The sequence below is a fragment of the Ischnura elegans genome, chromosome 9 (genome assembly GCF_921293095.1).
Source record: "Ischnura elegans chromosome 9, ioIscEleg1.1, whole genome shotgun sequence".
In the NCBI taxonomy this organism is placed as follows: Eukaryota; Metazoa; Arthropoda; class Insecta; order Odonata; family Coenagrionidae; genus Ischnura; species Ischnura elegans.
Window position 1 is genome coordinate 2941052 of NC_060254.1, and position 27411 is coordinate 2968462.

The following is a 27411-nucleotide window of genomic DNA, read 5'->3' on the forward strand; positions in this document are numbered from 1 at the left end:
AAAGGACTTGGCCTCTGGCCGTCAAAGGATTTGAAGGCTGCTGAAGAGAAGGGAAATTCACATTGATTGTATCGGAAATAAGTATGCTTTGTTCCAGGGAAGCATTGTCGCTTACGGAGGTAATTGCCGAATAGGTCTCTTCGGCAGGTTACGTTGAATGTTGAGCAGATTCTCATAAAAAATGTTTTCCAAAATCTCATGGATGAAAGTTTTGCAAGCAGTAAAATCCAACTACACATATCCCGTCGAGTATTCGTTTATTCGCCCATAAAACAAATATTAATCATTAGTACTACTTCGTTCTCGTTGCCTGTTTTCATTCAAAAATATAAATGTTTCAATCTCCTATCCTGCCAATAATTTTATGCATAATTATTTTTAAACAGAAAACATTGAATTCAAACATATCCTCAGTACCACTATCGCCGCGTGCGATATTAGGCTAATAGTCCTGTAATCTCTGAATTCCACAGCTTTCTTCTTTTTCGGTAGCGGAACTAAAACCGTCTTCACGAAATCCTCCGGCCAAAATCCCTCCTCATAGATCCTGCGTACTAGCTCGAAAAACCTTTTCTTACTATCCTTCCCTAGAATTTTCAGAAGCTCACACGGGATATTGTCCACGCCTACTGCCTTCCCGGCCTTACTATCACGAAGTACTTTCTCAATTTCCGAACCTAATATCCCCGGCCCAAGGTTATCCTCCTCCATTTCACTTTCATCCTCTTAAGTCAATCTCTCCGGTCTGTTCCTTCCTTCATAGAGATCCTCCACGTATTCCTTCCATCTACTCTGTACCTCTTCTCGCTCGCTTAGCATCCTACGATCTTTAGCCTAAAGCAGTAGGTTAGGGAAAAAAATTAGGTCTCAAAAACAAGTTAAGGTATATGCTCAAAAACTTTAGGAAATCTTTATTACATGTGGTTTCACCTTTTTATTATATTATTTGACGAATTTTTGGTAATATGAGTTAATTTTTACGATTTGAAGAAAATAGTTGATGTTAAAATGAAATGAATATTTACAATTGTATGATTAGTTAATTATCAACATCTAAGAGTGACATTGCATGGACCTTTTCGCGAGGGACAAGAGGAACGCGATAGCGCTCCCCGTCACTCTAAGGGTTAAGCATAAATTTCTCTTTTCTCCTGCAGAGGACACGGAGGATGAGCTGGAAGACGATGACGAGGTTGATGAAGGCGAGGAGGAGGATGACGAAGACGACGCCATGCGCTCCGAGTCCCCTCGCTACCTGTCCACGCCCATCGCCCTCACCAAGCAACAGCAAGACCACGGCAACAAGGAGGACAAGTACTCGGGGGGTCCGCTGACGGAGGCTGCTTCTGGTCTGGTGGGGGGGCAGCCGCAACCGCCGCCCCCTTCGACCGGGGGCCGCAAGCCACGCAGGCGGAGGACAGCCTTCACGCACGCTCAGCTCGCTTACCTGGAGAGGAAGTTCCGGTGCCAGAAGTACTTGTCGGTGGCGGACAGGAGCGACGTGGCGGACGCTCTCTCGCTCTCGGAGACGCAAGTGAAGACGTGGTACCAGAACAGGAGGTGAGCTCAACCAATAGGACGAATCGCCCCTCCAGGTCCCTGGCTTAAGCTCGCAGAATATGACAATTCATGGTGCTGCTGTTATTGAACAGAATGTCCAGCGAATTAATTTGAAAAAAAAGAAATAATCTTTCATTCCACGATCATCGAACTCATACTGTGAATGGGGGAGGCTTTTTAACATACAATGGGTTCGTCATCTTGTAGGGGTCACATTAAAAAATCAAGCTTGCAACATTCTAATAAACCTTATATTAAATATATAATTGACATAGTTTAGAAATTTGAAAATTGAGTTATTAGATTAAAAAAAATGTTTGAGAGAATTAAGAGTTGTGGGGTGATGTGATGAATTAATGGGCGTCATTTGCCGAAGGTCTAGTGGGTGCGGATTGGGAAATGGCTGTCGATACTCAAATGGAGACTGCATTGTATCGTTGCAGGACCAAATGGAAGCGGCAGAATCAGCTGAGGCTGGAGCAGCTGCGGCAGCAGGCGGCGGGGGAGGCCGTGGTGGTGTCGTCTGCGGGTCCCGTGGTGCCGCACCCCCTCGGCAAGGACCTGCACCATCACCTGCACCACCACCACCTGCAGCAGCACCAGCCACCACCCCCCTCCCCCTCGGCCCCCACGCCCCCCTCCTCCACGCCCTCCAACTCCTCGCCCTCCAACTCCTCCGCCTCCCCCTCCTGCTGCGCCCCGCCCCCGCCCCCCCCGCCTCCCTTCCTCCTCCCCGCGCACCATCCGCACCATCACCATCCGCACCACCACCAGCCGTGCTTCCTCAACGCAGCGGCACTCTTCCGAAACGTCACCTATGTTCACGGCTGCCAACTGTAGCGTTTCGCTCGTGACGCCGTCGAGGAGACGTCGCGGTTCACTGACCTCGGGCCGCAAGTCAGACCTGATGGCGGTCAATACAGTTGAAGGATACTTCTGAGTTGAGGGACGGTGGACGCAACGGAACTTGGGACTCGATTCGGCGGTCGCAACGTTTCAGCGAAGTGAATGAAGAAAGGCTGCAGCGTGATCGCAAAGCGGCAATGTTGACGCAAGCGGCCGTAGCGTGGTCGTCGCACGTCGTGATGTGGTTGCGATGCAATGAGGTCGCAAGCGGTAGCAAGCAGACGAGGCGCAGTCGAAATGTAGCCAAGAAATGCAAAGTCATTCCGCATGTTCCTTTCAATCGCAGCAATCACCAGGTGGGCGCTACTTTGTCAAAGAGTCACGTTGTGAAGCCACATTGTGAAGGAATTTGGTTTCAACATGACCGGCTGCCAACTCATCTGAACCTCTGAACCTGCAGCTGCCCTCGTGCACTCGTATATTTCGAGTTCGAAAGGGTGCGCCTGATCCGCTATTCGTGGATCCCGCATCACTGGATAGATATGGACACCGAAGATAATCACTGTCTAAAATATTCAACAGACCAGTGTCTGGAAAAGCATGGACTTTCACCAGAATGCCCTGACTTTGTACCATAATGCCCTTCGCCAGCAACCAATCCTGTCCACCTAACCCAGCGGCGGCAATTACAGCATATCCGATTGACAGTGCTTGTCTTGTCAACGTGGGCGTGGTTTCGCCGAAAACCTTCTATCACTTCTCCAGATTCGTCTTCGTGATTGTAATGAACGGAGTGAATTTTGGAATAAGTTCCCGTCATTCTAGATCTCTTCGCTATGTCCACTGTGAAAGTTTTGCCTGCTGACTTTCCTCCTAACTCTTATGACTCCTGTTAGTACGTAATAAGAGATGTATGGAAAAAGCAAATGAAATGATAGTCAAAGTTGGTGAAGGGTCACTTAAAGTTGGGTGAAGGAATGAAAGAAAAGGTACAAGGAATGTCGACAGTCTTCCCAATAAGTTTGCGATAAACAAGAAAAGCTTTTCGCAGAGCTTTTCTGTCTGTTTCTAGTCAACAATGTCTGATAATAAGTCGCGCTCAATTTAATACGACGACGCATAAAAGCATGACGTAGTCACCATGACGGCATAATCGTCAAGTATCAACAGTTTCTTAAAAGGGAGGAAAAATATGAGGCAAAAAAAGAGCGAAAAAGGTAAAGAAAATCGGTGAAAAACAAAGACATGTTTAAATCTTGATTTTGACCAATCTATCTGCCACCTCTTTGCGTCAGGGTACCATTTCAAATTAGTTCTCAATCAATTATATTTGTTTCCACAGCAGTCCAGTCTGGGGAATAAACAACCTCTAAGAAAGTGAGCATGGACTGGGATCATTTGATACCACGACGAGGGAGCCATTACAGGCATATTTCCAGCTCACCGAATTTCCATTTTCTTGATGCTTAGAAGCCCAAGCGAAACGTTCGTGTTTCATCCCTCAGCATGTCCACGATTAAGCTTCTCTGCAATATTCCCCGTGACAAGAAAGCGTGGGTATGTCGTTCTTTTACATTCAGAAAATCCTAATTATATTTTTGTTTATGATTTTATTTATCATATTTATTAATTTATTATTTATTGTATTACTTTATTATTGTTAATGATCATTATTTATTTTTTATGACCAAAAAATTCCCCACGTGTAGAGTACATGGGCAACGTTAGAATTTATTCCGTTGATATAAAATGTATTCCAATTATGATTGGTAAGCGATAAAAACTCAGAAGCGACTAAGACTAATGCGAAACTGAATAAATGACCGTAATAATAAGAGCCAGTATTTTTTTTAAAGTTCTAGTCGTAGTCAAGTGACGACGAGAATGGTAATTGGGGCAATGGTGGGCAGTTGAGACACGACATCTTCGCCCTGGTTAGCTTAGTTTTGTCCAAAGAGGAAATCTTTTCATAGGGGGTTAACAGATTGAATTTTCTCCATTATGCAATTCAATTAAAATCAAATCATCCACAATAGTGAAATTTCATGGATGAAATCGAAAAAAAATTGAAGTATGAAAAAACGCGGAAAATTATAAATTTCGGCATTTTGGTTGTTACTTGGTTTTGACGAAATGAATGGCCTTTGTATGCTGTGAAGATCGCATCTTTAGTGCTTCAGGTGACGGTTTGAAAGTATTGACTTTACCTTAACTTCAACTTTGTTCTGTAGATGCAAAGTTTAGTAATTGAAACAGAGTATTTTTTCCACATTCCTTGATTGCGGTTTTGAAATTTCTTTTTATTATACAGAGGTAAACTTGTGGTACTTCAGCAATATCCCCTTAACTTGCCTTAATAAATACTTCTCTTTATTTTACTCGTAATCATTAAATAAGAATGATTTTAGTTTGAGGTTAATGCCTATAAGCCAATTTTAGGTTGTCATCAAATCCTGATTTACAGCGCACGTGGAGATGATAGAACTTATTTTGTTTTGGTGTATTTTTTTGGGAGTTTTCTTCTATGAAAATTTGGAATCGCAGCTTCATCATCATCATTAGTAAATAATCCTGGGATTGGTTTGACGCAGCTCTCCATTCCTCTATCCTATCCGCTAATCTCTTCATAGCTACGCATTTCTTCTTGATCCTTTATATAACCTGTCCTTAATAGCCTGCCTGATCCTTTATAACGCTTTGTCCTATGTAACTCATTCGGGGTCGCCCCTTGCCCTTTTTCCCTTCCACTTATCTTTTTCGCAGCTTAAGGGTTTTTGATCATTACTTACGGTTACATTTTTTGAAGTAATCGCCATTTGGTGCGAATCAATAAAAGTTTGCAGATGTTTTAACAACAGTGTATGAGTGGTATGGATCAATGCCTTCTCGGGAAGCTACCACTTCTTTTGAAAAACACACGACCCCCTTTGTTTCTCATTTTCATTTCTCTATACTTTAAGTTGACATACTCTAGAGAAACATCAATGAGTAATTATTATCGTCATTTATTAGTCTCTCAGACCCGTTTTGCTTTGTTCAAGTTAAGTACCTACTGTGTTGCCCGAAAATCCATCTGACAGAATACAAGCCTCACCTAATTTTCCTCCCTTTTAAGAGTAAGACCATTTTGTTTCAATTTACATAAATCTGGTGTAAATTGACAACAAATTGCTGCTCAAAATATTACAAGCTCAGAAATAAAACGCCGTTGCGTAAAATATCTGTATTTTCGAAAAATCACTTTCAACCTCGAAAGCCCAAAATGGCATTAGAAAATGAGACATACAGATATGTGAACACCAATGATATCAAAAATGTTGATCAAAAAGGTGCGGAATCATCTTAAAAATAAAAATCAACATTCACGGAAAATTATTAAAATTGATAGTAGATGGAATACAATTGTCGAAATATCTATTTATGTTCTGAAACACATTTATTGCTGCCAATATGACTGTTTGACGTACACAGAATTCAGATTTTTTGAGGTTGAGTGCTATTCAGTGACAGGGTCGACGTTTAGCAATGATCATGCTGAGGAAACTGTCTGTAAACAGAGATATATACTCAGTACGGAGGATGAGCGATGCAAAAATTGAAATCTTCCTTGAAATGAGTGACGTGAAATGGTGAATGTGTCAGAATGACTGTGACATGCATCAGATACAGTCATAACTGATATCAGTTTGCAACGAGAGAAAATTTTTGGGTTAGATAAAGTGTGTAGATAGCTTTTAAATTGACCCAAGTATTCATGGATTATGTTTCTTCGTATTGAAGCCCTTTCGAGTGTTTTGAATCAAGTGCAATGGCCTAAACTCGTGGATTAGCTGCAGTTTTGCAATTTACTGTCCTCGTTATCATGCGTTGTAAAGAGATTGTTTCACAGTGTATTTTCGGTGTATGACTGTCGAAAATGTGTAATTAAAAGTTATATAAATCTTACTGTTCTCTCTCTCTCTAGTTCCTTTAAAAAAATTATTCTAATTATCATGGTTAGAACCTTTTTCTTTCGATTTATATTTTATGAAAAATTATATCTTATCTTGTAATATTTCCTTGGGTATAAATTAGAGCTGTACAAATTAATTTAAAATTCATCTAGTAACTTAATTCTTAATAATTTCCTCCTGATATCTTACTTCTGTATTTCATTCTGAATAGCGCTCTACGAACAATCAAGTTTTAATTTTTTAAACATATATTTGGGAATCTAGAAAACTGAGCTACGGATCAATGTCATAATATTTTTTTCGTGAAGTTTTTTTTAAACAGGTTTAATTCATTGCATATCACCCAAGTATCAAAGGACGACTCGTCATCAAGGTGTACATGAATTCAAATTAAATTACAGAATTCTAAATTGATTCGTTTATATTCACCCAAACAATTCATTGAACCCAGCGACGATTGATGAGTGGTCCTTTGAAATGTCGGTGATATTGAAGGATTCAACCCGGTGAAAATCCCGAGAAGGCATCACGAAAATAATTCGCCGGAAGAAAAGTACATCATACATTTACTGGCTCATTCTTGAGCATTAAGTTTGAAATTAATCGTGAGTTTCTTAAATTAAACTGATTTCCTTGAAAATACTCTATTGACATTGACTAAGTAGTAGGAGTCAACGGATGCTTTAAAAAAATCTCTCAGATAGGAGTTCAGGATAATTATGGCATGGCTTTGAAATACTATGTCGCTATGATCATTTGAGTTTATGCTGTAATATCCATGAAATGTGGGATAACTTAAGTGTAATCTACTATTTGTAAGTTGGAAACTCCTTAAAGCCTGATTCTTTTTTGCCAAGATTTTTAGTTCACCAAAAGACTAAGAGATGGCGATATAGCAAACAACCATTCTTTGACCGAATAAGTAAAACTTGTGGCTCTGAATAAAGTTTTACTGTTGTGATTGGCTATTGGAACACTTAAAAAATACAATTCATCCATATAAAAATATATCAGTGTTCTTTGTAATAAAAATACAATACCATGCTTAATTTTGTAGATTGAAAGTCCAATTCAATCTTACCTGGCTTTTTAATAAAAACAATTCTTACATAATTCTTGCCAAATCCATAAAAATAAATCATCTTCCGTGCAAATCAAAAAATGCCAATCGTGTCAATATCCATAATATGCGTACATTCTAAGAACAACTGTTTAATGTAAATACACCATCTCCCAATTTAACGCATCGCATAATGTTTTTGCAATTTGTGTGTGATTTGATATGTGAAACAATGGTACGTGCCGTCGCTCTCGATTCCCTTCTCCAATTGACATTTGTAGGTATTTGTAATTTGTGTTAATTTGATTGCGATCCGGACACATTACGTCACCAATAGATGCCGTGACCAGTGATGAGCGGAACTGTTATTTTCCAATCACTTCGTTACTACCTGTGACTTCTACTCATGAGTAACGGCGATTAAAAGTCAGCCGTGGTTATGGTGGCGCTGCTATTTCGTCCAATTCCAAGGAATGAGATCATAATGCATAAGAAACGAATAAACTTATCGAAAATTGGAAAATTAGGCAAAATATTTTGTTTTTGAGGGAATAGTTCTGACTCTGAGTTTATATTACGGTAATTAAGTAAATTTGTCATGGTAAAGGGCAATCATTAAAATCCCGTCGGCATTTTTTAAACATATTTCATATTCAAACCATCATGATTGAAACTGTTAGCTAGTATATTTCGTAAAGAATGTCTTATTCACCTTAAAAGATGAATGAAACATCCTTTATTATGCTGTTGGTAGCAGTGGTAGCAGCCGAAGCTATCTTCACCGTTTTCACAGTCGAAGTGATTTCGACTATTCAGTGATTTAATCACAGGCAGTGATTGGCTACTTCTCTTCAATCACAGGTAGCGATATATCGCTCATCACTCGGCAGCAGCCTATGTGCTATCTTCACCGAATCCAGTGATCCAATCACAGTGATTTCGAGTATTTAATCACCGACAGTCATTGCTACTTTTCAGTAACGGTGATTCAATCACAGTTAGTCAATCACAGTCGCTCCTCACTAGTCTTCACTTATTAGTTATTAGTTAGCGATAGTTAGTTATAGATATTACTTTTTAGCTAGCGATATATCGCTCATCACTTCTGGGCTTAAGGCGTACAATCTAGGCGCAATAGAGATATATTGTACGTACAGGATTGCATGCTTGCATTTCTAAGGATTAACCAAATTCATATCAAGCGGTAACAATTATCCACGCGATGAGAAAAGCAGAAAATTCATTAATCGTCATTGAGGAGGGGTAAACGATAACGTTATGATATCGATTACAACTGTTTCTGGTACAACAAGTACTGAGTAGCCATTAATGTTTCCTCGCCATTCCTGTATCTGGGTGCATTTGTAAATTTGAATATCGATTTTTTTAGTAACTATTACAGATACTCTTCAGCTGTGCTGGTTTGATGCATCCTTACAACGTGAATAATTACCCTAGTTCGACTAAGCCGTAGCAAATGTCCACTCGAGTGATGAGAATAAAAAATATTACGATTATAGGAAAAAAATTAGGATATGAATCGTAAATTGTCAATTAAAATATTACGATTCCTGAATCTTCCGTACATTTTACAGCTTTTCTGATGATGCCCTAACAATATGCCCCCCTTTATACGAACAGATGACTATAGTTTCCATGTATTGGCTGGTATATAAGAGGAATCTATTGCGAATACAGTGACCCTCTTTGGGGATAGGCGGAGTTTCTTGCATGCATTTATTTATTATCTGCTACTGGTTAGGAGGGAAGGGAATCAATCACAAATCATGGTTCATGACTTATTGAAATTAAGTCTGAGTTAGTTCCTCTGTTTTGCTGGATCTGTCTCTGGTTTGATCTCAGTTCTTGGTTTTATTTTTTAATCAATTGTTTCAAATGAATACTAACATGTTTTTTTGTAGGTACCATCATTTGCAAAAGTTGTGCAACAAATCGAGCGGCGCCACTTTCGCTCCATTGTCGATTTCTGGCCACCATTAAATTTGAATGATCTCTATCTGGGTATGAATCTTCATGGTAGCTTATGAAATGCATGGGTGCCGGAAGCCTTGAAAATATATGCCTGATCCAGAAAAAAATAAGAAATAACTAATCATAACATCAATAAAATATAAAAAATAATTCACTTCTAAAAATTAGTTGACTTGAAATCACTTTCAAATACCAAATATGGAAAATTAGGGAAAGCATCTAGCTAATATAGAACTTCAAAAAAAGATTTGAAAATTTCCCAAGTGGTTAATACTAGAGAATCTTATATAATTATCGGTTTTTAAAATATAATTTCAGCTTACTTAATTGTTGACTAAAAATGAATCCAAAATAGGTATAAATAATTTAGTAGAGAAGCAATTGTTAGGATACCGTGGGTATGATATCACATTTCTGGCTATGACATATTAAAATTGGGATAACAGGGAATTAGCGATTGCTTGTAGGAAAAAATAAGAAATTAACCAGTAATGATAGCATTTTTTGAAAATGGTCTTATATACCCGTGAAAATTACCTGACACGATACCGAAATTTGAACATTTTTTGTAGGCAGGTATACACGGCATGCCACATGGCATTTACGAAGGAGATATAGTTGGATTGGGATCATGGAAAAGGTATCACAAGTTAATATTATGAAATTGGGACTATGATTGGGGGAAAGAGTAAATGGACCCATGTTTATCTTGGCCGCATACAAACCTGCAGGAATGCATCCAAAAGTGTTGAAATCACAATGCGTTTCACGGCTTCTTCCATAGCGATTTTCACTGCTACAGCTGCATGACGATTCTTACGGCATGGATGTTGTACTTACTTATTAGAGCCACGGGAAGCAGGTGATCACCTGTGTAGCCACATAAACCTAAAAGCTTGGTATAAAATGTTATGCGTAGGGCATATTATATATAAATTAGCAAAGTTCTCAGTTTTCAACTTAAAATGTTGGAAGAAGTTATTAAACTTACAGTTTTCATAACATAATATTAAGGTTGCCATGTAAATATTTACGTGCATACGTATTTTGGTTATAGTAAATAAATTGCAGTATTGTTGTTCTTTTTTGACACATTGAACTGTGTTTGTCTTCTCTTTCAAATAATAAGGATAGTAAAACCAGTAAAACCATAAATAACTACGAATTCAATAGGTCATGGGCCCAGAGGCACGAGAGAAGTAAAACAGTTGTGAAAACTGTGAAAGAAGTACCCGTTAAAAAAAGTATACCTGTGCAAATTATGGCGTCGGCAATGAAGATCGAGGGAAGACATCACCTGCGTCCAGAAGTTAAAAGACAACAAGACAACAAAAAACCTTTCTAATTTGGCACTTAGAAATACAGATATGTATATCATTTCGAGCAAAACAGCTTATGGATGTCGTGAATGGAACTTGGTTGCACACATCTTGCGGAGTCGATGAGAAGAAGGTAGCGAAGTGGATGACGACGGACGCTGCAGCTCAACATGCGATACTAAGAACGGTGGAACAGACAGTGAAGACACACCTTTTGACGAGTAAAACCTCCAAATATATGCATGATACACTTCTTCGTTTCTATTAGAAGAATACCGACAGGGAGATGTGCTTGTTGTTACTACAATTTTATCACTATAAATACGATAAAAGTAAGGACATTCATACTAATATTACTCAACTTCAAAATTTTGTTTTTAAGGGTTAAAGTTTTGAATGAGGAAATTTATGAACCAATGCTGATTACCGAAATTATGACTATTTTTTACCCGATAAGTTCAAACATTTTAGTTACGCGTGGGATTCGTCATCAAAAGCAGACAAAACAATACAAAATCCTATATCGCGTTTGTCGCTGGAAGAGCACAAATCTAAGTTCAAAGAGTTGAAAGACATTATACAATAACTGTATCATTTAGAGCAGAAACTAAAAGACAGTAAAATAGCAATGTTAAATGTTTCGTATGCGGGAAAAAAGGGCATATGAAGACGCAATGTAAAAAGAAACAGTGCGTAATTTGCAAGAAAACAAACCATGCCGAAGAAGATCGTTTACTCAGAGCTAAATATTGTGCGCATTGTTAGAAATTAAATCATAAATTGGAAGTTTGTTTCTTCAAAGAGACAAATGAAGAGAGGAAAAAATCAGAACACATCGACTAAGACATCTTTCTTTGCTCTTAACAGTCAATTGAGAAATAAACCGGAGCCTAGCAAAAACTTTGAGATGGTGGTAGATCGTCGTCGTAATAAATTGATGATCAAAGGAAAAGATTAGACATGAAAGAATACACACACTGTGTAAAATATCAAAGAAAGGACATTTTATGTCAATACAAGGTTTGGAATCAGTCGAACTGGACAAGTGTGCCTTAAATGAAGTATACTTTGCGTTTGATTTGACACGAAATCTCATGTCAGTGAACAGTGCAACAAAAAGTAACAGGACAGTGTACTTTGATGATGTAAAAGTGTACATCCTGAACGTCAAATTAGAAATACCTAAGGATAAGGTTGTCATTGAAGGAAATAAAACGGAAAATGGACTATATATTGTAAAAATGAAGAAATCTGGTAAGAATGCTTTCATTTCTGAAGAGAGGGCAACGGGAATAGAAGAATGGCACAGGAAATTAGGCCACCCCAGTCACAGCCAGCTGATGAAGATTCCTGAGCTGTGCAATGGAGTATCTTACAAGGCTGATAAATTTAATAGCGTTGATTGCAGTATTTGTGCGAGAGCCGAGCAAGTGAGACTGCCTTTTAGAACAGTGAGTGAGAGAGAGAGAGAGAGAGCTAGTCGTCCCCTGGAAATTACACACTCAGACCTGTGTGGGGCAATTGATCCTCCAGCCTATGACAACAAGAACTACTTCATAACACTGCAGGATGATTTTACACACTGTTGCAAGGTATATCTCCTAGAAACAAAATCAGCTTCTGAAGTTTTTCAATGCATTTAAAGTTTTATAAATTAAGGGGAGACTCAGTTCATTCTAAAAGCCAGTAAGATTAGGTGCGACAATTGTGGTGAATTTAAAAATGAACTTCTCACAACACGGTGTCAAGAAAAAGGAATCATTTTAGACTTCACCATTCCGCATACTCCTCAATTGAATGGAAAAAAGTGAACGATCAAATCTTACGTCAATTAGTAAAGCCAGAGCACTCATTTTTGATGCGAAAAGCGAAAAATACCAGTGGGGTGGAGCAGTACAAACAGCAGCCTATCTGAAGAAGAGAAGTCCAACCAGAGGAATGCCTCAAACCCTCAAATGCTGAAAACTGCCATTAAAAGAAACCTGACTTGAGAAATTTACAAATTTTTGGCCAGAAAGTTTTTTTCAAAAATAGTAAAACCACTGAAGAAATTGGATAGTAGTAGTGAAGATGCTTTTCTTGTAGGCTATGCTTCAAATGGATACCGATTGTGGAACAAAAGTTAAAGAAAAGTTTTTGTTAGTGGAGATGTAATTTATACAAGCAATTTTTCGATCTCTGCAAACAATCTAGAAGAAGAAATCAAAATAGAGTTATACGAAGAAAACGAAGATCAAGAAAATGATGAAATAAATGAAAACCAAGAACAAGAAAATCAAGACCAAGAAATTCATCCAAACCAAGACAAAAGAAGAGAAGAAGAAATTGATGGGAACAGGAGAACACTTAGAGAGAAAAGACTACCTGCAAAATATAAAAGCTTTGCAATGGATTTTAATACAAGTGAAGATGAACCACTAATGATGACCTATAATGATGCTCTGAGTTGTGAAGAGAAAGACGAAAGGGTGAAAGCCGTAAAAGATGAAGTAGACTCATTGGTGAAGAATAAAACTTGGACATATGTAGGTGAAATAAAAGCACGAGGAAAATATATCCTCACTAGCCGATAGGTTTTTAAAGTAAAAGATAATGGAAAATTTAAAGCCAGCTCAGTTGTAAGAGGATGTTCTCAAGACAAGATAAATATAGACAAGATAAGATAGATTACAAACATATTTTTAGTCCCGTGGTTGACGCGAGATTGTTTTTTGTCATAACAGCCGAGAGAAACAAGGAAATCCAAACACTAGATATGAAAACAGCATTTCTCAACGGTGAATTAGAAGAAACAATCTATATGAAAGTACCAGAAGGTTTTGATCAGCCAGGAAAAATCTGTCTCCTACACAATGACTTTCGGACTGCGACAAGCACCTTGTCAATGGAACAAGAAGTTCACGATAAGCCTCAAAGAACTTAAATTGGTTCAGCTTAAGACATAGCAGTGCATATTCAAGTCACTAGCTGGAGATATATTTCTCGCGATACATGTAGATGATGGAATAATTATTGGAAAAGACAGAGAAAAGATTAAGAAATTGTTAGATAAACTAAAAAAAAAGTTTTGAAATAACAATTGAGTCAGAACCGATATCATGCATTGGCATGAACGTAAGAAAAACAGAAGAAGGCATCAGTATATCCCAGGAAAACTATGCACAGCTGGTATTGAAGAGACATGGCATGGAAAACTCAAAACCAACAAAGACACCAAATGTACCTGATATCAAACTGGATGAATATGCTGAATATCCTGAAAAACAAATTTAATTCAACTACCGAGAAGCTGTCAGAAGTTTTTATACTTATCCTGTATGATGCGTCCTTTGCAGTAAACTTTGAAAGCAGATCAATGGAAAACCCGCGGAAGCAGGACTAGCAGCGATATTATTGCGATTTTTCAAATATTTCAGATATTTAAGTACACTTTTCAATAAGTGGTGTAGATATTTTCGTGATGTTTTCCTAATATTGCTACTGGTTATACCGTCTACGATTCAACCTATGTACTTTGGTAGTCAAGGGTTTGCTGACTTACTTTGTTGAGAGTTACTTTTACTAATGGTTGAGAATAAAAATCCCGAAGAAAGATAGTAGAACCTGATTTTTTATTTTTCCGGACTTACCGCCGAAGCTAGTTCAGTTGCGCGAAGACTTCGTCTACAGATTACCGCAACAATAATTTTTTAAATCAGATTTGGCTAATATACCCATTTGGACTGGCGAGAAAATTGTCTATTCAGCGAGACTTGCAGTGAGCATAATGAACAAATTTCATTCATATTCCCCATTCGAATTCTTTCCGGTTGATCAGGAGTGACGTGATTGTTGTGGCAGTAAATAGGTTACATAACATGTCAACATTACACCCACTCATACTAATTCATTCGCCCCGATGACGATGGACTAGCCGTCAGTTGAAACGTCGATGATATCAAATAATCTAATCTCGTTGAAATTCCCGAGAAGACATTAAAAAAAAATTCTTTGGGTAAGAATTACGTAATGCTTTGGCAGCATTTTATGTTTTTAGTGCGGATTCAGTCTTATTCGTGACTTTCCAACTTTTTAAATCCTGTGAGACATGAGAAAATCCTGGGATGTGTTTTGATAACGTGAATATTTAAAACCCTCCATTCATAGAAAAATGCACTTCCGATTTTTTTAATTTTAAAAATTGTACAACAAATCGATTATCACATTTGAAAAACAAACAACAGTATCATCAAAATCAGAGATGGCAAAGAAAACTCATCCGTAATTTCATTTAACATCAAATTCACCCCCAACAAATTTAACTATACACGTACTACTTCATTTTTCCTACATTTTAACTATATATCACGATTATAAATATTAACTAATAATAAATAATTACTAAATTAATAATATTAAAATTAAATAATATTAACTAAATAATACGAATACGAAATAATAGCTACAACGCAATCGATTGTTTTATTGCATGGATAAGTGCTATCAAATGAATACCGTCTAATTATATCTGGGCAAAAAAGGAATAGTTGCAATTCAATTTTAGCATTTTTTAAGGTTTAATCACACTTCTACCACTATTGATTTCGACAAGGAACTATGAAAGTACGACCTTACTCAACTTCACATTTTATCCCCAGCTTATTTGAATAATGCTGATGCAATTTCAGCTCAAAATGCTGCAAGTATAATATGGTAACAAGTGCACTTTCTTGATTTTCGTGGACACCATTCCTTAACGTAGGGGCGAAAATAAGTTTTTCTCGCAGGCTAAGGCACAATATCCTTCGATGCTTTTATTTCCACTGATTTCATAGCATTCAACTTCAATTCACAGTAGTGTGATGGAAAGGTTAGCATCAAACTCTGGTCTAGCTCTAGCTAATTAATTTGGCAAAACGTCAACACCCCGGCACCCCTAATTCCTCATGAAAAACCGTCTCTAATATATTTAGGAAATTGGTATGGCTGCAATCAGTGGCGGATCCAGGATAGTGACAAAGGGGGGGAGGGGGTTAAAATTCCAGCAGTAGAGGGGGTCAGAAAAAATTATCATTCTATCTAGTGTAAATTAGATAGACGAGGGGGGAGCTATAGCCCCCTTCGTCCCCCCATAGATCCTCCACTGTTTGTAATACTTACTATTCCATCGAGAAAAAATTGAAATCCATACCATCAGAAATGTCCTTTGCTCATACCAGTGGCGCCGACTCCATGGGGCCTGACGGGGCCCGCACCCCCTTAAAATTAAAATATGGGTGTGAGGAAAAAAATGTGTCAGGCTTGTTGATTTTCCCCGGAGTGTCCAGATATCGAGATTTGAGTTATCAGGGTTCTAATGTCACTACTTATAAAAATTTCCCGGGGCAAGATCCCCGGTTTGGGCCCCCCCAATATTTTTTGTAAGTCGGCATCCCTGGCTCTGACCATAGAGTTAGTTAGTATGTACAGTCAAGTCACTTACTCTATGCTCATACTTACACCTCTTGACTTACAAGTTTGTCAATTGTAAGTTAAAGTTAAAATCATTATGTACTTACGCTACAAACCATTTTCAACTGGTACAAATTGAAACTTAAAAAATAGGCCCGATATTCTACGGCACTATGCCATTCCAATACGTGATTTAGCGAAGTTGGGAGAAAAAAAAATGTCAACAGTTAAAATATAAAAAAATGTAATATTATAAAACACTTTCAAGAGCTTATGTTTGTTTGTATTTGAACAGCACCATCTTGATATTTCAGTCTTTTCATTGAATATGGTGAAACAAGCAATCACACAATCTGCCCGCGATAAATTATACAATTTTCCTCGAAATAATTTCAACATCATTCGCAAATTTAGAAGTCGTGGTAAAAAACGCTCTCATTCACAAAAACTTCGTTAAAAAATCATGCACTTCACTTTTTCGAGGGCACCTTGATGGGGGCGTATTCAGGTCATCACAGTCATAGCACAAATGTTAAAATGAGTTGGCACCGCAATAATAATATGGCGAAGAATCGATGCACCATGTAAGGGACCATCTAGGCTCATTGATGGACTGCGCGGCGAAACATCACGGGCGGAAAACACTGCACTGGCCGCCATTTTTGTGAGGGAGTAAACAAATGAAAAACGTGAACACTGATCACGGAGGAAAAAAAAGCTACCTACAACTAATGGACAACTGAGCCCAATGACGTCATAGGGCTTAAGGAAACGACGTCACGACACAGGAAGGCCACGATTTTTGAGAAGGTTGAAATATACTGATCAGCACTCTAATAATCCTTTGTGAGGAAGGCAAAAAAACTATCACCTCGGCTCACTGATCAGCTGAGGATTGTGACCGAATTAAACGACGACATAACACACTGAACGAACACAATTTTGTAATCAAGGAAGTTAATTGTCACTAAATTCATTACTTGTAAACAAAGGGAGGGAAACAAAAGGTGACCACACATTGCAATACTTGATAATTGCATAAAGAATAATAATTTGGACTAACAGGGTTTGGATGCAAGTTGTACACTGTTCACGAGGGAGTTTCATAATTACCTTGCGGGACTTTCCTCACATCTCCACAATTGCCCCAGCTGCCTCTTTAACTCGGAAGTGGGACGACTGGCTCAGGATGCCACAATTTGGTCGGTGTCGTTCTCATCGTCCTGTCGTCCACCGTCCATGAGTGTCAATATTTGTGGGTTCAGCTCCAGGATCTGCCTCAACTCCTCGTCCTCCTTTGCCAGCTCCTCCTCCTGTTTCTCCAGCTCCAGGGTCCGCTTGTAAAACCTTTTGCACATGTCCTTATCCATCATCAACGTAGGAGTCCGCAAATTGAAGGCGATCAGGTCCTCCATTGCCGTGCACTCCTCCGGTACCTTTGGTAGATTCTGCCTATACTCGAGCATTCGCTTCAGCATGTGGCGGACAGCAGCCGTGATGCGGTGGGTAGGGCGCGCTGCCTTGATAGCGTTGTAAGTCACGAAGAATGACTCCATCTGCACAGCGTTCCATAGTTCACGGGTGCGGAAAAGGTTTCCGAGAGCGCTCAGGGTCTTGCAGCTTGTTATCGGGTCTTTATTGACTATTGGCTTTCGGTTCCGTCGCTTTTTCTTGGGAGAAGACTGGCTTGGCGACAGTTCACTCGACGCCTTGGTTGATTTCGAATTCTTCGCCGAGGACCGCGAAGTACCTCTCGAAGTTCCAGGAAGGGTAGGGTCTGCTAATGAGGGGCGTTCGACATTAAGTACCTGTGTATCTATTATGTTGGAGACGCAAGGCGGATCATCACAAGCAGAACGAGGAGGAAAAATAGTTGAACTCGAAGCTTTGGTTACAGGAGAATTCTGACCACTTGGTCTCTCTTTCGTGCACGATTTCTCCCACATGTCCCCGTCCAGCGTTACCAAATCTATCACAGCAGGCATATTCTGACATTTTGTTGCATTATTGCCGCAGGTAGAGCTTTTAGGATCCATCCCTGTCGTTTTCAGGTCTACTAATGAGGGGCATTCGACATTAAGTACCTGTGTATCTATTATGTTGGAGACGCAAGGCGGATCATCACAAGCAGAACGAGGAGGAAAAATAGTTGAACTCGAAGCTTTGGTTACAGGAGAATTCTGACCACTTGGTCTCACTTTCGTGCACGATTTCTCCCACACGTCCACGTCCAGCGTTACCAAATCTATCACAGCAGGCGCATTCTGACATTTTGTTGCATTAGTGCCGCAGGTGGAGCTTTTACGATCTATCCCTCTCGTCTTCATTTTAGATTTTTTAGAAGAGCTGCCTGCACTACCTTTACAATAGGTTTCGTCTAGAGACGAATTACGCGGAACATTAAACTGCGGCTCACTGGCAGCTGAAGATTTCTGACCACTCGATGTCGGAGTCCTGCAGAATTTATCTGGCGGTAAAAGGTCAACACACTCCTGACCCACAGTCATTGGCACATGGCCCCCCTTTGCGTTCCTAGTACACAATCCCTTTCCCACACCTATCGCTGACGTTTCACTCTGATGACCAGCAAAAGGATTGAGTGAATACTTCGTTGGATACGATGCGCCGGGGTTCGAACCAGTCGGATGATGTGCCTGAGGAATACTGACCGACGGAGACTGTTGATTGTTGGACCCTATTGCTCCCTCCGAAAGCAGTTTCAACCCATTGCCTACTGCCCCCGGATCCTTCTCTATCATCACTTCACTTCCCATCCCATCTGACTCCCTATTAGACCTTTTCGACGCCGTGTTGCTACAGGGAACCGAATTGGGGACTCGTGCACTGAACGTAGGGGAAAAAGCGCGCTGATTCGTACCGGACACTTCACGCTGATGAGGTTTACTGATTGCCGTGAGCAGAGACGAAGGATCCCGCGTCCGAAAGGCCTCCAAGTTTTCCAGCGTGTGGCACTTATCTTGAACGCCCGGTTTGTTCTGCCATTCCTCCCGCAGGCGAGTCAACATGCGCGGGACCGGTGCAGTGACGCGGTTGGTTTCGTCCCTCTCCAGGATATTGTTGCAGGTCTCTATGAATGACTCTATCTCCTCACTGGCCCACCTTTCTCGGCTCCAGTACAGGGCGGCGAGAGCTTCCAGTGATTTGCAGCTAGATATCGGGTCCTCCTTGGCGTCTGGGCGTGCGAGTCGTCTCTTTTTCTCGGGATTGTCCGACGATTTCTGGTGCCGTAGTTCAATGATCGTCTTGATCGCCTCACGCCTAGCTTCGGGAGTGTTTTCGAAAATTCCAGGAACCATAATGCCTGCTGGTGTGGGGTCTATCGAAGAAGGGACCTGAGTATCTTTCACATTAGAACTGTGTGCAGACGTTTCCGGCCCTATAACTGTTGTGTTCACTCGAGAAATTGTAGTAACTTTCGGTGCGTCAAGAGTCAAACCTGATGATTTATTAATCTGTTGATCACCGGTTGATAAAGATTTCTGACCACTCGACCGCGGAGTCTTGTTGGAATTATCTGACGCCATAAAGACTTCCAACGCGGGATCAACAGCAATGGGAACACGGTCCCCCTTATCGTTCGTAAGCCACAATATCTTTTCGCGTTGTACCACTGGTGTATCACTTGGTGCAGACGAATCCCTTGGACTCTCCGGATGATGAGGAGCACAGGCAGTCGAACTCGTAGTTTCACGAATCTCAATGCCACAGATTGCCGGGGAGTGCTGACCGCCAGACCCGGTATTTCTGAGGCTATTGCTTACCGACCTTGGAGTAACAACCATTGGCACCTGACTTCCTATTGCGTTTGAAATACCAGCTGACTTTTGGGGCTTTTGCGGCGTCCTGTTTATTTTTTGATCTGCATTGGAGTTCCGTCGACTCGTTTTACCCGACAGTCTGTTGATGTTAGGGCCGCTAATTTTCGTCGGTAACTGACCACTAGATCTTGAGGTTGAGGGCTTACTTAGGTCTAGTGCCGCATCCCTACTATCTTTCAGGCTCAAGTCGTGCGGAGACTTTCGGAGGTCTATCACTGCCGTAACACTTTGAAGAGTAGACGAAGAACTCGACGGTGTATAAATCCCATGGTTATTGACAGTCGGTGTAGCTTGACCCCTTGTTTCCGGGCAACACTGGGAGGTTGATTGTTGGCTAATGTCCACTACCACCGCCCTACCTTTTATCTGGTTCAAACTGCTTGGAGAATTTTGGTGGACCATTACTGATTCAACGTTTTGAAGACCTGCATTTAGGCTGCGTACACTCCCTGGGGTGTGACGTGCGCCCGGTGTCGAACCCGACGGTTTTTGAGGCTGGGCACCACTGATTGCTTGGGACTTGTGACCTCCAGTCTCGGGAAGTCCGTGCGCTGTACACGGAACATCGACCTTCACCACACCCGCCTCCCGACTGCGAACGCCCTGCGAAACGTGCGGAGACTCTTCGAAGTCTTCCGACTCGAGGTCTATCACAATCGGCTCCTGGCTCCTCATCGCATCCACCACGCAAACTCGCGAACTCGTGACACTATAAGAACGCTCTTCCGGATCGAGGTCGATCACGTCCACCACATTGCGGGGACGCAGGTTGTGTTTTCTTCTCGCACGGGACTTGCGTCTTCTCGTTCGCTCCTCAACTGCCTTTTGGCGGGACGTCGCTAGAAGGGAACGCACTCGCGATTCGACGCTGACTGCCCTTTGCATTCGAGTCTTTCTCGCTTTATCGTTGTCGAAAGACAGGAAGCTGTCGAGCGCAGTGACGTCTTCTCCTGACCCCTCATTTGGCATGCGACTCTTCGTGGAGGGGGGGGGGGACAGGGGTGCCCTCCCTATCGCGTCTGCAAACGATAAATGCCTGTTTGCGCGATCTTTCTTATTCTTACTTTATCTTCTTGGGACGGAGATTAGAGTGACTCAGGGTAAGCGAGTCGTGAGAAGCACAAAGATGAGGTAATGGCGAAATGTCTAGAAATGCACCGTTGTATTTTGGACTACCTACTAACCTAAAGGTGTCCATACGAGATTACGTGCGACCTAACAGCCGGGCACCTATAAACAAGCAAACGTACGTATTAATCAGAGGAAAAATAATTAAGGCAATTCAATTTTAAATATCAGGATTTTTCCAATATTACACTTCATCACTGAATAGGTATAAAATATGGCGGTAAAAAACCTTAATTAGAAATTACTTACGTATGCCGTCAGAAAAAAAGGTAAAATTTTGAAAAAAAAAATTGCTTTTCGAGACAAAATATTAGTACGAACTTCAAATGTATGGTTTAGAAGACACACACACTCGCCTTGTATTAAAAGAAAATAAATATATTTCTTGTAATTTTATTTGAAATTTCTGTTCAACAGCTGCATAGCAAGATACTGAAAAAATCAATTAATGGACAATATACGAAAGCTTACACCCACCACTAAAATACTGTATCGTATTTTTTTCATAGTCAATTTAGTATTGAAAAGCAAAATTTCATAGGGTTTTCAAAAAGGAAGTTCTTTACCTAAAAATAAATATTTTTCAATTGAAAACGAAGGAACTCTCATCAGTTAGCACTAATATTTGCAGCATTATGCATCGGAGTATTTGTTTCCATGAAATGATCAATTGGCGAATCACAATCATTTTCCTAAAAATGTTTGAGCAAGCCCAGAAGTAGGGCGGGGAGGGTGGGGGGGGGGGGGGAAGAAAGCCCCCTTCGGGCGGCAGATTTCGGGGGGCGGCAATATTTTAAGAGATTATTTCAAAAGGTTATCTAATTTTTCTAATTGAGTTTTTAACTATGACCATATTAAAAAATATTAAATAATAGCATTACTTAATAAAACTTCTTAATGACAAACATATGGTGTTTAATGTCAACTACCGCATCTCATAAAAGTCGCGCACGGATGTAATACATTATAGTGGTGAGAGAGGGGCAGATCAGGGGATGGGGGGGCTGATCTTTGCCCCCCCTGACAACACTCCTAGTTCCGGCCCTGCGCTCGAGTACTATCATGCATCTGGCTTACTTAAAACTTTTCAATTTTTAGCAATTGTGTAGTAACTTCTACTCATAGCATTTAATCACCAATTGAAACCAGCAACAAATTTAAATTTAACTGAAGGTAACTTATAAAACAATTTGTCATACGTATTTATGAAAAAAGCCTAAGGTATTCAAATGCGTGTTCTCACGATGCGTTTACTCGCGCGCTTAGATGCTCAAGCACGTTCACCGGCAAAATCGTATCGTATAAACACCCAAAATTGCGCTAATTCACGAATGGAAATAGCTCCTGTTCTAATTAAGTGCATCCATATGAGCACTTGTCAAGCCACGTACTTGCACGTACAAATGCATGGTGTGAACACGGCTTAAAATCCCGAAAATACTGCAAGCAACTTAAATAGATTTACCAAGAGTTTTTCAAGGTCAAGTACGATGAATAAAAATTTATACTTACTGTAATTAAGCTACCAAAAGTAGCTTTTGAATATTGGAAATTAAATAGTTTAAAAATACACGTCCAAAATAAATGGTTGATACGGATTTTAATCGTATTTTAGCAGTTTCTTTTCCATTAAAGAGTAAAAATAAACAATAAAAAGTTGTAAACGCGATTTAGTTATCCCTCCGTAAATGACAATTGGCCAGGTTATTCAGCGGCGTCGGAGATAATTGTTCAAGACACTAGCAAGATACAATGTTCATATCCGTTTGCAGTTTCTTACCGGGGCAACTTTTCCATTTTCCAACACGAGAACATCTTGAGCAAGGCAGACCAGCAGATAGACCCGCACCAAATTGCCTAGGTACTTAGGAGAACCTTTCACTCGGCGAATAGCTCAACTTCCTCATTTGGCCTTGAGCGCCGGCGGTTGCAAATTCAAACCAAAACAAATGCACCACTCCCTTCGTTGAAGGGCGTAGTCCAGTACAAGCTCCCAGTGCTCCGAAGCGCTGGGAGCGAGTCTTTGCGTGGTCCAGTAGAAGCTACAGAAGCTCCCGTAGCGTTCTCGTACGTCACGCATGACGTCACTACATTCGCTTCTCTCTCGCTACAAACGCTCCCAAGAAATAGGTAGGGCGGCTGGAGCGAACCGGTTTTCAGCGCGAATTTGAACGGGAAGGAAGGCAAAAGAAAATGGTGTTCATAACAATTGTGGACTGGCCGGCAATAATATGACCATTTGGAGTTGATGGAAGAAGTCGCTAAGAGAGCCTGGATAGTAAATGCTAAAAACAAATGGTTAAAGAACTATTCGGGGGATATTACGGTGAGGCAAATGGCTGTAACTCAATGGTTTCACAATTCAGAGTCGCCACGGGCCAGATCGGGGAAGAAATTGAGCGGCAAGACCAAGATATCTTATAAACTTTGTTGTTGTGATAATTAATTATATATAATATTATTTAATTGTTAGTGGTTTAAGCTTGAGATAGCGAGAAGTGGAGATAGAAAATGACTATTCGAAATTTTAAGGCATGTGGTGAGTGAACTTTCCGGTCGGAGCATTCCGTCTGATACTTTTGTTAATATGTTACTTCTGTTGATTTTGTAAGATATTTTGATTTATTTGTTATTTAGATCAATTATTAGTTATTTGAACTTGACATTGCGTGAAGTTGAGATAGAATATGACTTCTTAGGTTAGGGTACGTGAACTTCCTGGTCAAAGTATTCCGTTTGTTGCTTTGTGGCGGCCAACCTTTCTCCATGAAGATTGTATTCTCTGTTCAATGATGATTTCTTCCTCCAATCTTCAACTTAATTTATCAATTATTGATGTTCGGTTGTATTTTACTTGTGTATTTTTCTAAAGGTCAGGTTGACACGTATTGCATTGATGCTTAAGGCTTGTTGTTGACGAGATGGGTCCAAGTCTAGGACTGCTTTTGAGACTATCATACAAAGTCATGAGTGCATGATAAATCGTCAAAAGACACTCCACTTAAGGCCTTTTTACACCTACATAAACCCGTACGAGTCTAAATGTATGAACGCGAGAATGAACACGAAATACGTACCGTACGGTTGCGTTGTTGCACGTTAAGTGGTTACACGTGTAACCACTCAACTTGTGCAAATGCATGAACGGAAAATTGAACCTATTTTAGCTTGGTTCAAACATTCGTACATGTTCCGTTTTGGTCCACAAAAATCATTCACGCAAACAGGCATTAATTAATTATTAATAATAAGTTAACTTGTACGTGTATCGTTTAAACGCAAGCTTTTAGGTGAGTTAAGTTAATTAGGCTTATTTTTGGTTTCATTGAAATTTCTCTAATTAGGTATTCAATCAGTGTTATCTTCTTTCATATGTATCATGATCTGCTCTTGTTTAAGTTTATCACCTTGGTGTAAGAGGATTTGCAAACCAGTGGGTAAAATCTTCAGGACAAGCATCGGTCTGTTGTGGTGTCCGATCATGGTATCCAATGAAGATCTAATATTAATTAAGTTTCTTGTGGTGTACCCCATGATCATATTCTTTTTGTCATTAATATTACTGACCTCTCTAACAAGCAAAGTAAAGTGCAAGGGTCTATAACAATCCCTAATTCAGGCGACCTAATATCCGAGCAGACGATACTTGTAAAACAAACGACTAACAAATGCTACAATCGCTCCAGCCGTGATCCAGTAGGGTAGCACTGGGAGCGATAGGAGCGAAAGTGGACCATGAATCTGTAGCGTCTGAAGCGGGAGCACTTGGGAGCATTGGGAGCGTGTACTGGACTACGCCCGAAGTGTACTTACGCAATATCGAACCGGTCTCCAAGCGCGCACTTCTACCATCTAGCGGCGATCACTGAAACTTTCTCCTCACTGTTGCGTGTCCCTCACACGCTGACATGGCACTTCGGAAATCGCTCCATCGCATATCCATGTCTCTTCCAGGATTCCGCGAATGCCTTTCCTGGCGAATAGTACGTCAAATAAACACCAACACTTGTTTTAAACCGCGGAACCAAGGTTAAAGGCCGCCGCGTTGAACTGCGGCAGGCAGAAGCACAGAGAGAGAGAGAGAGAGATATCACCCGAGTCACCATTCCCATCAAGTGACTCGCTCGTACTTTCACTCGTCTTGGCGCATGCGCGTTATTCACTCTATGACAACAGGCGGCACGTATAATTTATGGGGTAAAAAGGAACAGCTCAAGGTCAATTCTACTCGTCATGACAGGTCTCGTTTTCAAATGCGGGAAGAGCCGACGCAATCATTCTTTCTCGATATTGCAACTGTACATTAGGCCTGGTTACACGGTACATTAACACGCGCGAGTTCATGTGCTTTTGTATGAACGATTTCGGTGGACTGGAACAGAACATGTACGAATGCACGAATCAAATTAGAACAGGTTCTACTTTCAGTTCATGCGTTCGCACAAGTTGGGTGGTTACACGATTGCATTTTGGCGTTCATTCTCGCGTTCATACATTTAGACATTAACCCGTACGTGTTCGTGTACCGTGTTACCAGGCCTTTACGGCAGAGAAAGTGTGGGGAACTTGATACGGGACAGGACGAGGAGCAAAACAAAATAATCACTCAAAGACTTCCGTTTGTTTTTTCTGTCTCGTCCCGAGCGAGGGATTTGTGAGGAGAGCGAGAGACGAGAATTCATATCCATTTTAGAACGAGTCAGTGAGGGTTCCAGGGGCGCAGCCAGGACGATGTGTTGGGGGGGGGGGAGCATTTTTATTTCTGTAAATCAAATTTTATTCTATTTTAGAACTTTAAAGTACGCAATTTATGGATCGTTGGGAAGCTATTTCATAGGTTAATATTTTTTTACAGCCTGATTTACACGATCATTTTCTTTCGTCGCGAAAATTGATCACTAGAGCGATCGCTTTTTGCGACGGGAATTTAAGTGATCGCTTTTAGTGATCATTTAAGTATCTGAATCACACGGTCCCTCCCGCCGTCGGCTTTCGCATCACTACTTCCGATATCACAGCTCGGTGTCATAGGACCCGCATCACGATAATAAATAGCGTGTTTATGTTTATTTATATCGTTCCCACGATTGCCAAACGTTGCGCTGCAATCTCTACATACGGGCATGCGTTCCGATTGGCTGATGTGGTGTTATAGTGACGGTTTTAGCGACGGAAAAAGCGACCGGACGAGTGATGAAAAAAGTGATGGGAATCCACATCGCGATCGTGATCGCGAAAAACAATTGCCGGCGACGATCATTTGCGAGTGATCGCTAGGAAATGACGGAGAAAATGGTCGTGTGATTCAGGCTTAAAATTAATTGGCACGTGCCCCCTGCTGGCTGCGCCACTGCTTGTATAAAATAAACCACACTGAAACTGTGAGCTGGGAATAGATTGCTTTAGCTACCAATATGTAGGTATCTTCCAGAACGGCACAGAGTATCAACCAGGGGCGGATACAGAAAACACTCAAGGGGGGGGCGCAAAAGATATATTGAGTTGCCTTTACTTTTTATCGCGATATCGCAATAAAAAATAATCAAGTCACAGGCAGAGTAAAATAAAATTTTAATTAATGTAATTATACACATATATAAGACAATGCCATCTTATGATATAAAAAAAGTCACAATCGTGGTTCTGCCATGTTTGCCAATACGGCCGGACCCGCAAGGGAGGGGCGCGCGCCCCCCATCTGTATCCGCCACTGGTATCAACTCAGAACCTCATTCCATTTCCTGGTCAGACAGATACGACAATCAAGAGAGATATTTTTCTTAGTGAAAGGTATTTGAATTAGCTTTTCTCCCGATCAACAAAGTACTTTAATGAATGCTAGGTAGGATGATTTTTATAATTTTTTTAACGGCTGGTGTCTTAACAACCCCCGCCACCGCCTATTGGCGCCACTTGTAATGAAGAATGTAGATTTAGGTATAAGTGAATACAATAGTGGAGGTTTCTGGCCTTACAAATAAAAATTATCGTGTTTGCACGTAAGAAGGAGTGCCGACTATATTTAGAATAAACCCTCGCTAGAATCCTTTTAACGGATCTCGCTGAGGGTCTGCAATGCATTGGTAATTTTGAGAAGTTGGATGTGAAGATTGTTGCATAAAACTCGACGCAAGTTCTTGAGTTTTGACCTCAATGGCCACATGAGTTTATAATTTCTTTCTCGCTTTTCCATTTTTATAAAGATAATTTTCCAACTTAAAAGGTCAGTAATTCATTCAGGATCGCAGTATCGGTCATTAGTGATGAAAGCAACTATTCTTAGC

General features: G+C 40.5%; 2 protein-coding genes across 3 annotated transcripts in view; one reads left to right on the forward strand and one right to left on the reverse strand.

The window, feature by feature from the left end:
• Window positions 1-2400, forward strand: part of LOC124165855 (homeobox protein SAX-1-like) — a 43482-nt gene extending 41082 nt beyond the window's left edge. The window contains exons 2-3 of the mRNA XM_046543381.1: window positions 1158-1560; window positions 2004-2400. Coding sequence (XP_046399337.1) covers window positions 1158-1560; window positions 2004-2400 — 800 coding nt within the window. The remainder of the gene's footprint in view (window positions 1-1157; window positions 1561-2003) is intronic.
• Window positions 2401-16387: 13987 nt separating this feature from the next.
• Window positions 16388-25232, reverse strand: LOC124165503. Of its 2 annotated transcripts, none has more exons than XM_046542942.1 (2): window positions 24941-25232; window positions 16388-21229 (listed from the first exon to the last, which is right to left on the reverse strand). In XM_046542942.1, exon 2 carries the CDS (start codon window positions 20966-20968, stop codon window positions 17345-17347), a length of 3624 nt encoding a protein of 1207 aa, XP_046398898.1. In that variant the 5' UTR covers window positions 20969-21229; window positions 24941-25232; the 3' UTR covers window positions 16388-17344. The 2 variants fall into 2 exon arrangements, with proteins under 2 accessions (XP_046398898.1, XP_046398897.1); XM_046542941.1 differs by lacking the exon at window positions 24941-25232 and adding an exon at window positions 22908-23093.
• Between the last annotated feature and the right edge of the window lie 2179 nt (window positions 25233-27411).